Source organism: Montipora capricornis, chromosome 13 (genome assembly GCF_036669925.1).
Source record: "Montipora capricornis isolate CH-2021 chromosome 13, ASM3666992v2, whole genome shotgun sequence".
NCBI classification, from domain to species: domain Eukaryota; kingdom Metazoa; phylum Cnidaria; class Anthozoa; order Scleractinia; family Acroporidae; genus Montipora; species Montipora capricornis.
In genome coordinates, this window is record NC_090895.1 from 30847408 (window position 1) to 30859907 (window position 12500).

A 12500-nucleotide genomic window follows, 5' to 3' on the forward strand; every position below is an offset into this window, starting at 1 on the left:
TTGAAAATAACGGTAGCAATTCACTATAGGCTGGGGTGCATAGCAACGGTTAAACAATACAAACTGTTTCCAGTGAGCTGCTAAAAATAAGCCTTAAATAATTACGCTATTGAGAAGGAATTTCTTTGCATGTCTGCAACTTGTTACAAGCTCATTTCTGTTGTTAAGGGTCGCCAAATCTGGTCTACAAATTATATAGTATTTCTCCCACAGACATAAATTACACTTCTTCGTTACATTTGAATAGGATCTCGCATGCCTAACAATCCGCCATTTTATGTGATAGTCGACTTTCTTGTCTTTCAAACCCCATACATATTTACTAAGTTCAGTGGAATTTCTGTAGCGTTCATTTCTAAAGGAACATGTGTGGTTTCTATAACGTGATTTGAATGATGTGTCGCAAAGACCGATGTAAGTTTGCTTTGACTGAGATGTTGTGACCTCTGCTTGATAGATGGTATTCCGCACGTTGTTAGGCATGCGAGATCCTATTCAAATGTAACGAAGAAGTGTAATTTATGTCTGTGGGAGAAATACTATATAATTTGTAGACCAGATTTGGCGACCCTTAACAACAGAAATGAGCTTGTAACAAGTTGCAGACATGCAAAGAAATTCCTTCTCAATAGCGTAATTATTTAAGGCTTATTTTTAGCAGCTCACTGGAAACAGTTTGTATTGTTTAACCGTTGCTATGCACCCCAGCCTATAGTGAATTGCTACCGTTATTTTCAAAATCACTGTAAAACACCATGTATTCCTTCTTTTTGGCAGTTGCCTGATGATTGCTTCGTGAGAAGCATGAAACTCGGAGTAGCAAATAAATGTTTTTGACCTAGTTCAAGTCTACGTATCTATTCAAAGCTCTGGTAAACCCATTGAGCACTTTTAGCTGATGATCAATTTATCACGTCATTTCATTATATATATATATATATATTTAACAAATAAAGAAGCCTTGACTGTGCTCTGTTCTGTTGTAAAGCACGCAGGAAACGGCTAGAGCACGAAAGAAGTGTAGGGGGAAACACGAGCCGATAGGCGAGTGTTTCTCCCTACTTCTTGAGTGCTCTAGCCGCTTCCTAAGTGCTTTACAACAGAACAGAGCACAGTCAAGGCTTCTTTATTTCTTTTTTATAATAAAGTTTCTATATAACGCGCGCTCTCATTGGTTTAAACAGCGTGCTTTATGAGAGTACAAAGCACGGAACAAACGAAAGCCCACGCCATCATTCGCAGAAATGGCAGATGAATTTCCGAATTTTACCTTGGGTATTATTGAAGCTGTCAGTTAAAGGCTTGCTCAGATATTCTGTCAAGTGCTTTGGATGGAAGACCTCAACCGTCGCCCGGTCCAGCAGTTCTTTCAAGCTCAGAAAGTCCTCACGCTGGAGTTCTTCATTTACAAAATTCCCAACAGGTTTTCAGATTCCAGCCGCAAGCAATGAAGAGTTTGTTTTCCAGTTGTCATGTCGGAAACGTGCAGGTTTTCATGGGCAACAATTCGGCCGGTTTTCACTGAACTTAATCATTTAGATCCTCTTTTTGCTGTTTTTTACGGACTGAAACCGAACATTGAGGCACTTGTTTTTCCATAAATTCTAATTTTGTGTGATTTTCCAGTTGATTGATGTTTTGACAAGCCTTTGTTTCATTAACCAATCAAATAATCTTAAACATTCTTACAAGCGCGCTGATTGGTCCAAAGTAGCGTGCTTTATCAGAGTATAAAGCACTGTGCTGACGACATCTCAGTTCGCCACAAGCAGCGCGCGCTTTGAAAATAAAGTAGAATTTTTGAAGAAAATTACTTGTTTTTTATCATAAAACAAATAAAGAAGCCTTGACTGTGCTCTGTTCTGTTGTAAAGCACTTAGGAAGCGGCTAGAGCACTCAAGAAGTAGGGAGAAACACTCGCCTATCGGCTCGTGTTTCCCCCTACACTTCTTTCGTGCTCTAGCCGTTTCCTGCGTGCTTTACAACAGAACAGAGCACAGTCAAGGCTTCTTTATTTGTTAATTAAATACTAACTGAGGAGACAACGTGCATCCTTTTGGATCCTTCTGTTGGGAGTTTATCGTTTGGTCAACCATTAGAGATATTCAAGCTATCTATCTATATATATATATATATATATATATATATAGATACGTAGACTTGAACTAGGTCAAAAACATTTATTTGCTACTCCGAGTTTCATGCTTCTCACGAAGCAATCATCAGGCAACTGCCAAAAAGAAGGAATACATGGTGTTTTACAGTGATTTTGAAAATAACGGTAGCAATTCACTATAGGCTGGGGTGCATAGCAACGGTTAAACAATACAAACTGTTTCCAGTGAGCTGCTAAAAATAAGCCTTAAATAATTACGCTATTGAGAAGGAATTTCTTTGCATGTCTGCAACTTGTTACAAGCTCATTTCTGTTGTTAAGGGTCGCCAAATCTGGTCTACAAATTATATAGTATTTCTCCCACAGACATAAATTACACTTCTTCGTTACATTTGAATAGGATCTCGCATGCCTAACAATCCGCCATTTTATGTGATAGTCGACTTTCTTGTCTTTCAAACCCCATACATATTTACTAAGTTCAGTGGAATTTCTGTAGCGTTCATTTCTAAAGGAACATGTGTGGTTTCTATAACGTGATTTGAATGATGTGTCGCAAAGACCGATGTAAGTTTGCTTTGACTGAGATGTTGTGACCTCTGCTTGATAGGCGGATTGTTAGGCATGCGAGATCCTATTCAAATGTAACGAAGAAGTGTAATTTATGTCTGTGGGAGAAATACTATATAATTTGTAGACCAGATTTGGCGACCCTTAACAACAGAAATGAGCTTGTAACAAGTTGCAGACATGCAAAGAAATTCCTTCTCAATAGCGTAATTATTTAAGGCTTATTTTTAGCAGCTCACTGGAAACAGTTTGTATTGTTTAACCGTTGCTATGCACCCCAGCCTATAGTGAATTGCTACCGTTATTTTCAAAATCACTGTAAAACACCATGTATTCCTTCTTTTTGGCAGTTGCCTGATGATTGCTTCGTGAGAAGCATGAAACTCGGAGTAGCAAATAAATGTTTTTGACCTAGTTCAAGTCTACGTATCTATTCAAAGCTCTGGTAAACCCATTGAGCACTTTTAGCTGATGATCAATTTATCACGTCATTTCATTATATATATATATATATATTTAACAAATAAAGAAGCCTTGACTGTGCTCTGTTCTGTTGTAAAGCACGCAGGAAACGGCTAGAGCACGAAAGAAGTGTAGGGGGAAACACGAGCCGATAGGCGAGTGTTTCTCCCTACTTCTTGAGTGCTCTAGCCGCTTCCTAAGTGCTTTACAACAGAACAGAGCACAGTCAAGGCTTCTTTATTTGTTTTTTATAATAAAGTTTCTATATAACGCGCGCTCTCATTGGTTTAAACGGCGTGCTTTATGAGAGTACAAAGCACGGAACAAACGAAAGCCCACGCCATCATTCGCAGAAATGGCAGATGAATTTCCGAATTTTACCTTGGGTATTATTGAAGCTGTCAGTTAAAGGCTTGCTCAGATATTCTGTCAAGTGCTTTGGATGGAAGACCTCAACCGTCGCCCGGTCCAGCAGTTCTTTCAAGCTCAGAAAGTCCTCACGCTGGAGTTCTTCATTTACAAAATTCCCAACAGGTTTTCAGATTCCAGCCGCAAGCAATGAAGAGTTTGTTTTCCAGTTGTCATGTCGGAAACGTGCAGGTTTTCATGGGCAACAATTCGGCCGGTTTTCACTGAACTTAATCATTTAGATCCTCTTTTTTGCTGTTTTTTACGGACTGAAACCGAACATTGAGGCACTTGTTTTTCCATAAATTCTAATTTTGTGTGATTTTCCAGTTGATTGATGTTTTGACAAGCCTTTGTTTCATTAACCAATCAAATAATCTTAAACATTCTTACAAGCGCGCTGATTGGTCCAAAGTAGCGTGCTTTATCAGAGTATAAAGCACTGTGCTGACGACATCTCAGTTCGCCACAAGCAGCGCGCGCTTTGAAAATAAAGTAGAATTTTTGAAGAAAATTACTTGTTTTTTATCATAAAACAAATAAAGAAGCCTTGACTGTGCTCTGTTCTGTTGTAAAGCACGCAGGAAACGGCTAGAGCACGAAAGAAGTGTAGGGGGAAACACTCGCCTATCGGCTCGTGTTTCCCCCTACACTTCTTTCGTGCTCTAGCCGTTTCCTGCGTGCTTTACATCAGAACAGAGCACAGTCAAGGCTTCTTTATTTGTTAAATGTTAAATAAGAAAATGAATAAATAAAGAACTATTGTTAAAACTAGGATTACACAAAAAATTAAAGATTTAGTCATATCTTGATAGCAAGAAGTCTCTTGCACCCTTCTTAAAATTAGAAATGTTAGATGCCTGACGTAATTTCAATGGTAATGCATTCCACATGTCCACGATCCTATTAAAGAAACTGCTTTTAAAAGTAGTTTTAAAAGTAGTTTTAAAAGTAATCTGTACGAGTGTCGTCTTATACCACACAAGCAAAACAGTACACGTCTCTTATTTCAGCTGGAAATACATGATTTCTCCCAGTGATTAACTCATCACTCCGGCAAAAATAACGGTCAATGCTTTGCTCTTAGCGTGTGATCACGAAACAAAACGACAGCGATATTACTTTTCTTTCTCCAAACCTACGCATTTTCAGAAATTTCTAGAAATGCTTATGATAGTATTTTCAAAGGAATACTACGTAAATCTTTTGAAATAAACGAAATTTTATTGTCATGTGAGGTCAGTAGGTTGAGCCTTGTCTGCTTTGGAACATTTCCAAATTGTTATTAAGTTTTAATAAGGAATGAGTATACGAGAACTACCTCTTTGGCATTTCGTCTGATAAAAATATCTGAACTGTTACTCTACGATTGTTACTAGCCTCAGAATCAATAATAGTAAAGTAGATCTTTAATAAGGATACCAGCTTTACTATGTAACTATACATAAGTGCTTTACAGATGGGTGCTCCAACTAAATGAAGAAAATTATACAATTGAATAATTTTCAGCAAAAGAGATGAGCTGTCCGTCTTTCGAAATCCCAAATGTTCTATTTCCACTCATGGAAAAAATTAATTGGGTAAAAACAAAAGAGTTTTAAGGCGCTTAAGAGTATTGTGATGCTGATTCTCCTCATAAAATGAGTTTATCAGTGGGCCGGCTGTAATAAGATACCTATCGTTGGAAGCAGTTGCGTGTGTCAAAGACAACTTTAATCAATCAGTATTGCGCAATCCTTTGCCTGTAAACATCAGTACTTTTGCTACGGGAGTCGAACAAATCATTGACTTTTTTCTGTCTGTGGGAAAGATAAAAAAAGCAAGAGAAAAGAACGTAGACTGACCAACACATTTGAAAAAAACTCTTTCCGCTCGTCTCTTCTTTGTCATGGTTTAGTTGATGTGACAGTCCCCTCTCTTTTTGAGTACTCTAGCCGTCTTTATGGTCCTTCCGCTTTCTCTTAATTAAAACATCTCTTTTCCTCTCGAATGCAATTTGGTCTTCTAAGCTTCGATCCTTCAGAACAGTTGAAACGGAAAGGACTTAAAAGTCAACCCGGGCTATAATGTATTTTAAAACTATAACTGGCGTAATATTGAGTAAAGGTTTTAAAGTTTTTTGACAGTAGCATAAAAAAAAAAAGTGGATGTACTGGGTTTTAAACTGTGCAAATAACAAGCAATATGAAACCAATATCGTCAGATTCGAGATTTTCTCTGCGCCTGTTGCCTAGCTGTTCAGGGTCAAGGCTACAGCAAAATGAATAATTCCGCCTGCAGAAAAAAAATTTAGCTTTGAACCAATCGAAATTCGATTCCGCATGTAATAATACCGTCGGCAAACCAAACGAAAAATAATGGAAATATTGCCCGCCATTCCGTTTTAATGGTTGACTATTATACCACATAAATGTGATTCAACTCAAAGTTATCTTTTCTCCTATTTTTTCCTTTTAGTCGAGTAATTTTAAAACACTTTTAGCATTTACATGCGAAAATCAAATGGACGCTGGATAAACCAGACTGGAAACAGAGGTAGAATAAGTTACTGCCTTATAGTACCCACGTCCATGGATCGGATTTAACCAAATAAAACTAAATTAAAACACGAACATTCGAACTAAACGGTTTAGTCGAGCATCCAACTCCTGTTAGTCACGAACTAAAATCAAGGGTTCGAGTTCCAGCTGGAACAACACTGCTAGTCTTAATAACCACGGGGAGAGTTCTGCTTTTGTGTTTTTGTAACTTCATTTGCAAAATGGTGAAACTTTAGGTCTTCTCAGAACTGATGTCTATAAACCCTAGGATCGTTTTCACAACACTTGTGACAGACGTATACTGAAGAGAACCGACTGTACACCCATCGACAATATAAACTGAGTAGAGTAGGCAGGTAGAGCCCGATGTTGTGGCCGTCACTTGTTCTGTATTGAGCGCATCTGTAAATCCCACTGGTTATGGAAACTTTTGTAGAATTTTACGGCAATTTCTTGCGACATAAGAGCGGAATAATATGGCGTAGTCCCTTCACAAATTGTCAACGCAAAGCTCTGAGCTTTATCTGACAAAAATAAACGGGGATCCATTTCCTCAATAGGACAGAGGAAGAAAACCATTTTGACGTAGTCGTCAAGGCTAATTGTTTGAAACAACGTACTACCGAACATGGGTAGAAGTGGTTGTGGTTTACGGCTTAGTTCTTAAATTCACGAATTTTTCGTAGAACTATTTACCTTACATTGCCGCTAAAAATGGTCACGTTAGATATTCAAAAAAGTGACAAAACATTCAAAATCCAAGTTGTGTGAAAACTGGCAAAAACAGTGTTTGGTTTTGAAAGTCGCTGCTAGAATTTTAATTGAATATCTATTATAATATTATTCACTTTTTCATACAAAACACTAGGAATATTGGAATTAAAATTGATGTTGTGAGTCTTCGCTTATAACCCTCTGCTGAGAGGATGGTTGCATTAAATAAACGACACTGGAAATAACCTTTCCGGGAGAGCGGAAATTTTTCGAAAACATAGGCCCGCGATAAGCGAGTTTTATGCAAAACAAATACAGTGGTATTCATTGCCAATAAACCAGAATACATAAAATGATGAAAAAGGTCATTCTTGTCCCCGTTACAAGAGCTTTAGCGCGACAGACGGCTCCGAATAACGTAAACACGTGAAAAGGATGTAATTAAAACTAGCAAACATTATCCGAGATCACACTTAAAATCCACACCTGCAAATCCTTTTTTACAAAATCATATTTTCTCCTTCAACGTATTGTGTGAGGAATTCGTGTGTTCTCAGTACTTGTCGTGTAATAAGAAACAACGATTTCAAACTGTAGATTCCATACGCAAATAGAGAACACCAATATTCTTAATTAAGCCAAGAGATCTTTACAACATAATCCAGTGCACTTTCTAGGCTGGGTTTCATTCGATGAGTAGCTCATTTTCTGAAAATACACAGCTTACAGCAATGCCAAGAAACTAGGTTGTCGGCTGTTTGATGGATTTTTTCAAAAATCATCATGAAACCTCCACTCACACTAATCGGTGACATTAACAGCTTATCAAACACAAATGGTATATTTTAATTGCAGGAAAAGACATTAAGGTTGGTGAAAGAAATGGACAAAGAAAGCTGAGTTGGAAGTCTCAAAGTTAAATTATCAATGTATGAGTCATTGTTTTTGTTATTGTCATCGTCAAATTACTTCAGTGATGCGGACGACATGAGCCTGATTATTTTCCCGTTTTTCGTCGTTTGGTCAACGGAAGACTGAATTTACTCGCAAGAAAAAAAAAACACTGTTTACCTCAAAAGTAAGGATTTAAAGGATTCGAATTCATATATCGTCGTATTGTAATTAACTTTGTACTTTTCCATCAAACTAAAATCTGGTGTTGCCGTGGATGAAGAAACGTATTTTCATATCATGGGAGGGTTTACATAAAATAAATTAGACTGGAGTCCTCCAACGCCACTGATGAAGATTGAACAAGTCACGGAAAGGAAAGGACTTCACTTGAATCTCTGTAATGTACATAACAAATTTCGAGGCTGGTGAAAACAGCGCTAAGGCGAGTTGAAAAAATAGAGTCCTACGAGTGTTTAGTTTTTTCTAACAAAATTGGAATATTTGTCAACTGAATTATTTCAGTATGGGTCTGCGAAAATACTAGGTTCTTCATGCAAAGAAGTCGTCACTATACCTCGTCTGAATTCCAATGTCTGCACAAATGACATAACATAATCATGAAAGCAAGGATGAAATTCAGTTCAATCGCCTTTTCTTTTCGTGTTTCGCCAAAACCAGCAATGTTAGGGCAGATATCTACTTTTTAATGAGCTTGAGCAATATGTCCTTGAATTTGACCATCTGTTCAAATGAATGCTACCCTCTGAAACAGTACTTTCATTGGTGAATATTTATTTCCTTGAGGAAAATTGGAATATTCTTGTGTTATTTTGTTTTCCATTGAAATATCTTTTTCACAGCAGTATAAAAGGATACGACAAACTTTACCGCAGAAAATGATGAAATGGAGGTATGAGTACGGTAAGTCTTATAATAGCATATGTCGCACTGCGACTAAATTGATCAGCAGTTCTTTTCAAAGGGTGATTTCTAAATACTGAACAGATACTTACGAGTTATTTACTTTCGAGTCCACTCCTTATCTGGTGTTGGAGAACAAGAAATGACCTTGCACATCTAACTCTTTTTAACCCTAATATGAGCGCGAAAAGGTGGAACCCACTGTGTTATAAGCGTTGTTTGCACGCTCTGACGATGATAAGGTCTTAGCCAATAAACTGAAAGAGTCCTAGTGAACAATGCATAAAAACTTCAAATTCGGCAAGCTATCAGAATAATAAATGAAAATGCGACTTTCGTTGCAGGAAAAAGTGAGAAAGTGCTTATTAAAAGAAAAAGAGGTCATGATTTAACGAACTATGCGGAGAAAATGATACAGCAATCAACACCGTTTTAACACAAACGACAAACTGTTAGAAGTGAGTTCATATGAATTAATAATTGAGCTTCATTCAAGAAAATAAATTAGAAAATGGCTGAGTCAATACCCACGCCACAACTGTCATTTCGAAACCTGGATTACACCCGAGCAGTAAAAATGACGCGGGATTAAAAAATTGCATTATTCTTATTAAGTTCAATTAAACTTCGTATGACTTGTGTGGATATAAACGAATTTAATCTCAATCTACGTGGATGAGAAGGAATGGGTTTTTCTGTTGAAGAATAGAGTCTGATATCATACTGGGAAAATTTACTCCAGGGAAATAATACTGGCAGAACTTCAAATAAATAGAATAATTTGACGCCATATCTGATGAATGATATGATACTCATAAAGCTTTGTTGGCAGGTTTCAAATGAACAGAGATCCTTTTTCTGTCCTTGAACCAATGATATTTCCCCCGTGAGTCCTTATCTGATGTGCAAATAACTTGGAGGACATTTGACAGTGACTGTATTTAGCATAAATTAAATTAGTTTTGTGGGCAATCGGGTTTTCTTGCCTGTTAAACGTTGTCCAATTTCAATACAATTTGACGGTTTCGGCTAAATTGTGTACACAATGTTTTCACCGTGGATATAGGTAGAATGTCGCCGCGATGACATCATCTTATCGGCAACTTTTAATGATTTTCTGAAAGACAGGCTGGAATTCTTTTTCTTCGGTCTTTTGAAAAAAATCGAATATCATACACTAGGGCACAACCTTCAAAGAATAAAATAGTAAGTATTTCCAAGAAATTAGTGATATCAAAAGATGGGGACATAAATACGTATATTTGTTGATTTTAAAAAATACGGTTTCTAGATGACAGCTGGTATTTACCCCATTGCGGCTTAAGTCAGATACTTCCGTCAATTCTCTTCATTTTTTTTTGGTCCTGAAAGGACTGGTTTGAAGCCTTAAAGTCCACCTCTTCATGAATTGAAGATTTAACGTTCTTTTTACTTCATAACGTCCGTGCGAGGCAAAGAAAGTTGAAATTTAAGTTGTATTTTAGCCACCGTCAAGAGAAATGTCACGTCCGTCTTTAAGATAGAATATTGGGTCTTCGCCTCAGGCTATCAACTTATCATACGTTGCTGTTTTTTTGTATTGAGAACGTTTCTCACTTTATGACTAGTTGGTAACTCAAACATAGAAAGGAAAGGAAAGGAATTTTATTCAAGTGTCTTGTCGATTTAGCGCCGGAGCACTAATTGGGGACACTGCATGTAAAGTGAAATTAACAATCAACGCAAATGAAGTCAAATGTTGGTTTTTGAGGAATGGAAAAGGAAAAACAAGAGAAATCCTGCAAAATTACTGAATATCGTTGTATCTATCTGTGTCACTAATAAATGAAAAAAAAAATTATCACAATATTATAGATGAAATTTTTACGGACAATTCACAAGACACGTAAATTAGGCCTTGACCGTGAGCGTCGGAGATTCAATCCATGTTGCAACCGGCACATTTCTACGGTTTCAACACCCCAGTGAGAAATCATAATGGGCTTTATACTTATACAACCATGATGAAACCGGATAAAGTGCAAAAGAGAAAGTGCAAGTTGTCCTGAAAAGTATCAGCTGTTACATTTCATTATCACGTAGCGGCCTTTAATAGGGTTCGGGCACATGCCATACAATGCATGCAATCCTCCATAGCAGTCACCAGATCTTCCCTCTCTATACCCGAATCTCTTGACAGGACCTCCGGAAACGTGAGTTTCCGAGACTGGATAAGGACTCCGGGCCTCCAGAGAAGCAGGGTGTGTATCAACTTCCCAGTAGCCCTATGGCAAGAGGAAAGAGGGGCGGGGTGTCGCCATATATACACGTTCGAGAGTGTTCGGACCAACTGGTAGTTACATTTACCATACCAAGTTCAAATCACTTTTGGTCGGACAAATGCATAGCAATTATTTTTCCTTGGATAAAGAACAATCATCATTTTCAAGTTATTCACCAATTTGATTCAGTGAAGAAGATTTAAACCGGATCAAATCCTGATCCGTAATTTTGCCGGATGTAATCTTCGCAGAATTCCGCTTAATTTCAAAGGATCTAGAACCAACAAACTAAGCAACAAAAAAATCCGTAACAAGCACGCTACATTCGGCCACTGAGCAAAAGTAAAATGTGTTTACATGTAAGGTGTTTAATATCGTAATCTTATTCGGAATATTAAAAATTGAACCCATTGAGAACTTGGAAAAACCCACGACCCTTAAACGACCTAGGGGCCCGTTTCTCGAAAGTCCCGAAAATGTTTCGGGCCCGATAAGCCATTTGTGAAACTGCCAATCGCTTGTTTTTGAAAGCCGATCTTTCAACAGGTTTCCAAAGCAACAAAAAGAAAAATGACTGTGAAGTTTCTTGAGATACAAAGGGAATTGTGACACCCGAAAGTGGCCCGTACAGTTTGAGGACTTTCAAGAAACGGGCCCTAGTCACCTTAAAGTATATCTGAGATGCGGCCAACCAACCACTTAAGTGAGCGAATGTGAGAATGATGTGCACAATTAGCTGCATGATGCAGCTCGAGTCAAAGACTAGCAGTTCACCCTTGCTTACCTTAGTTTCTCCACTGAGTAGGTCAGTGGTCAGAGCATCCGACTTGATCTCCCATCTGATACTGAGTTTCCAATGGGTTCAATTGACAACATTTCGTTCAATATGTGTACATCATTCTCACATTTTTCGGAATAATTAATAAAAATAAGATTCATCAGTCGTGCGTTTGGGTGGTAGAGCAATCACAATGAAATAAGATCATCTTCTCCTGATCATGAAACGAAACGAAAACAAATTCAAATCAAAAGATGAACACACAAACAAACTAGAGCCGGCACGGGACCTCACCTACCTCATCATCCTAACCCTAACCCAGGAATATAAACCAAACGAAAATTGTATAATTTTCCTCCTTTCTAGCGAAAAACCCTTTAGGGGGATGTACTCTTATCCGCCAGGTGCATACAACTGTATATTGACTAAAGATGGTCAAACTTTTGAGACTACCTGACAGTCAAGGAACCCTTTGACTTCCAGGGAAAGTGCTTGGGATTCAACGTGTTACCAATGAAGTCTGAGCTGCTAAGCACTGCTTGAAAAAGGCTTGAAGAAAATGCTTAGGACAGCTTTTTAATCATAAATTGTACATGCCATCTGTATGTATCGTAGGTGAAAAATGCTGCAAAGTGCTCTTCATTTGGCTAATCTGCTCTCAACATTAAAAGGTATCTCATTCAGTTAAAATTTTAACCAATCTGAGGACGTTGCTTAGTCCATATACAAAAATAGAAAATCCTAAATGAAAATTGAGGCTAAGCAGCACTTCTGGGGATAATTAGGATTCGTTTTTCAAAACTTGGAGCCGACTTATTGTCGACAATCAAAACCGA

The 12500-nt window shown here is 37.7% G+C and overlaps 1 protein-coding gene and 1 long non-coding RNA gene across 2 annotated transcripts in view; one reads left to right on the plus strand and one right to left on the minus strand.

Moving 5' to 3' along the window:
* Positions 1–12500, minus strand: part of LOC138028738 (RYamide receptor-like) — a 22044-nt gene that overhangs the window by 9450 nt on the left and 94 nt on the right. The window contains exon 1 of the mRNA XM_068876337.1: positions 11963–12500. This exon is cut by the window's right edge and continues 94 nt beyond it. Within this exon, the coding sequence (XP_068732438.1) occupies positions 11963–11970 (8 nt within the window). The 5' untranslated portion in view covers positions 11971–12500. The remainder of the gene's footprint in view (positions 1–11962) is intronic.
* On the plus strand, positions 4918–10387 carry LOC138028739 (uncharacterized). Its single transcript, XR_011127716.1, has 3 exons — positions 4918–7888; positions 8565–8625; positions 8970–10387. It is a non-coding gene; the product is annotated as an uncharacterized lncRNA (long non-coding RNA).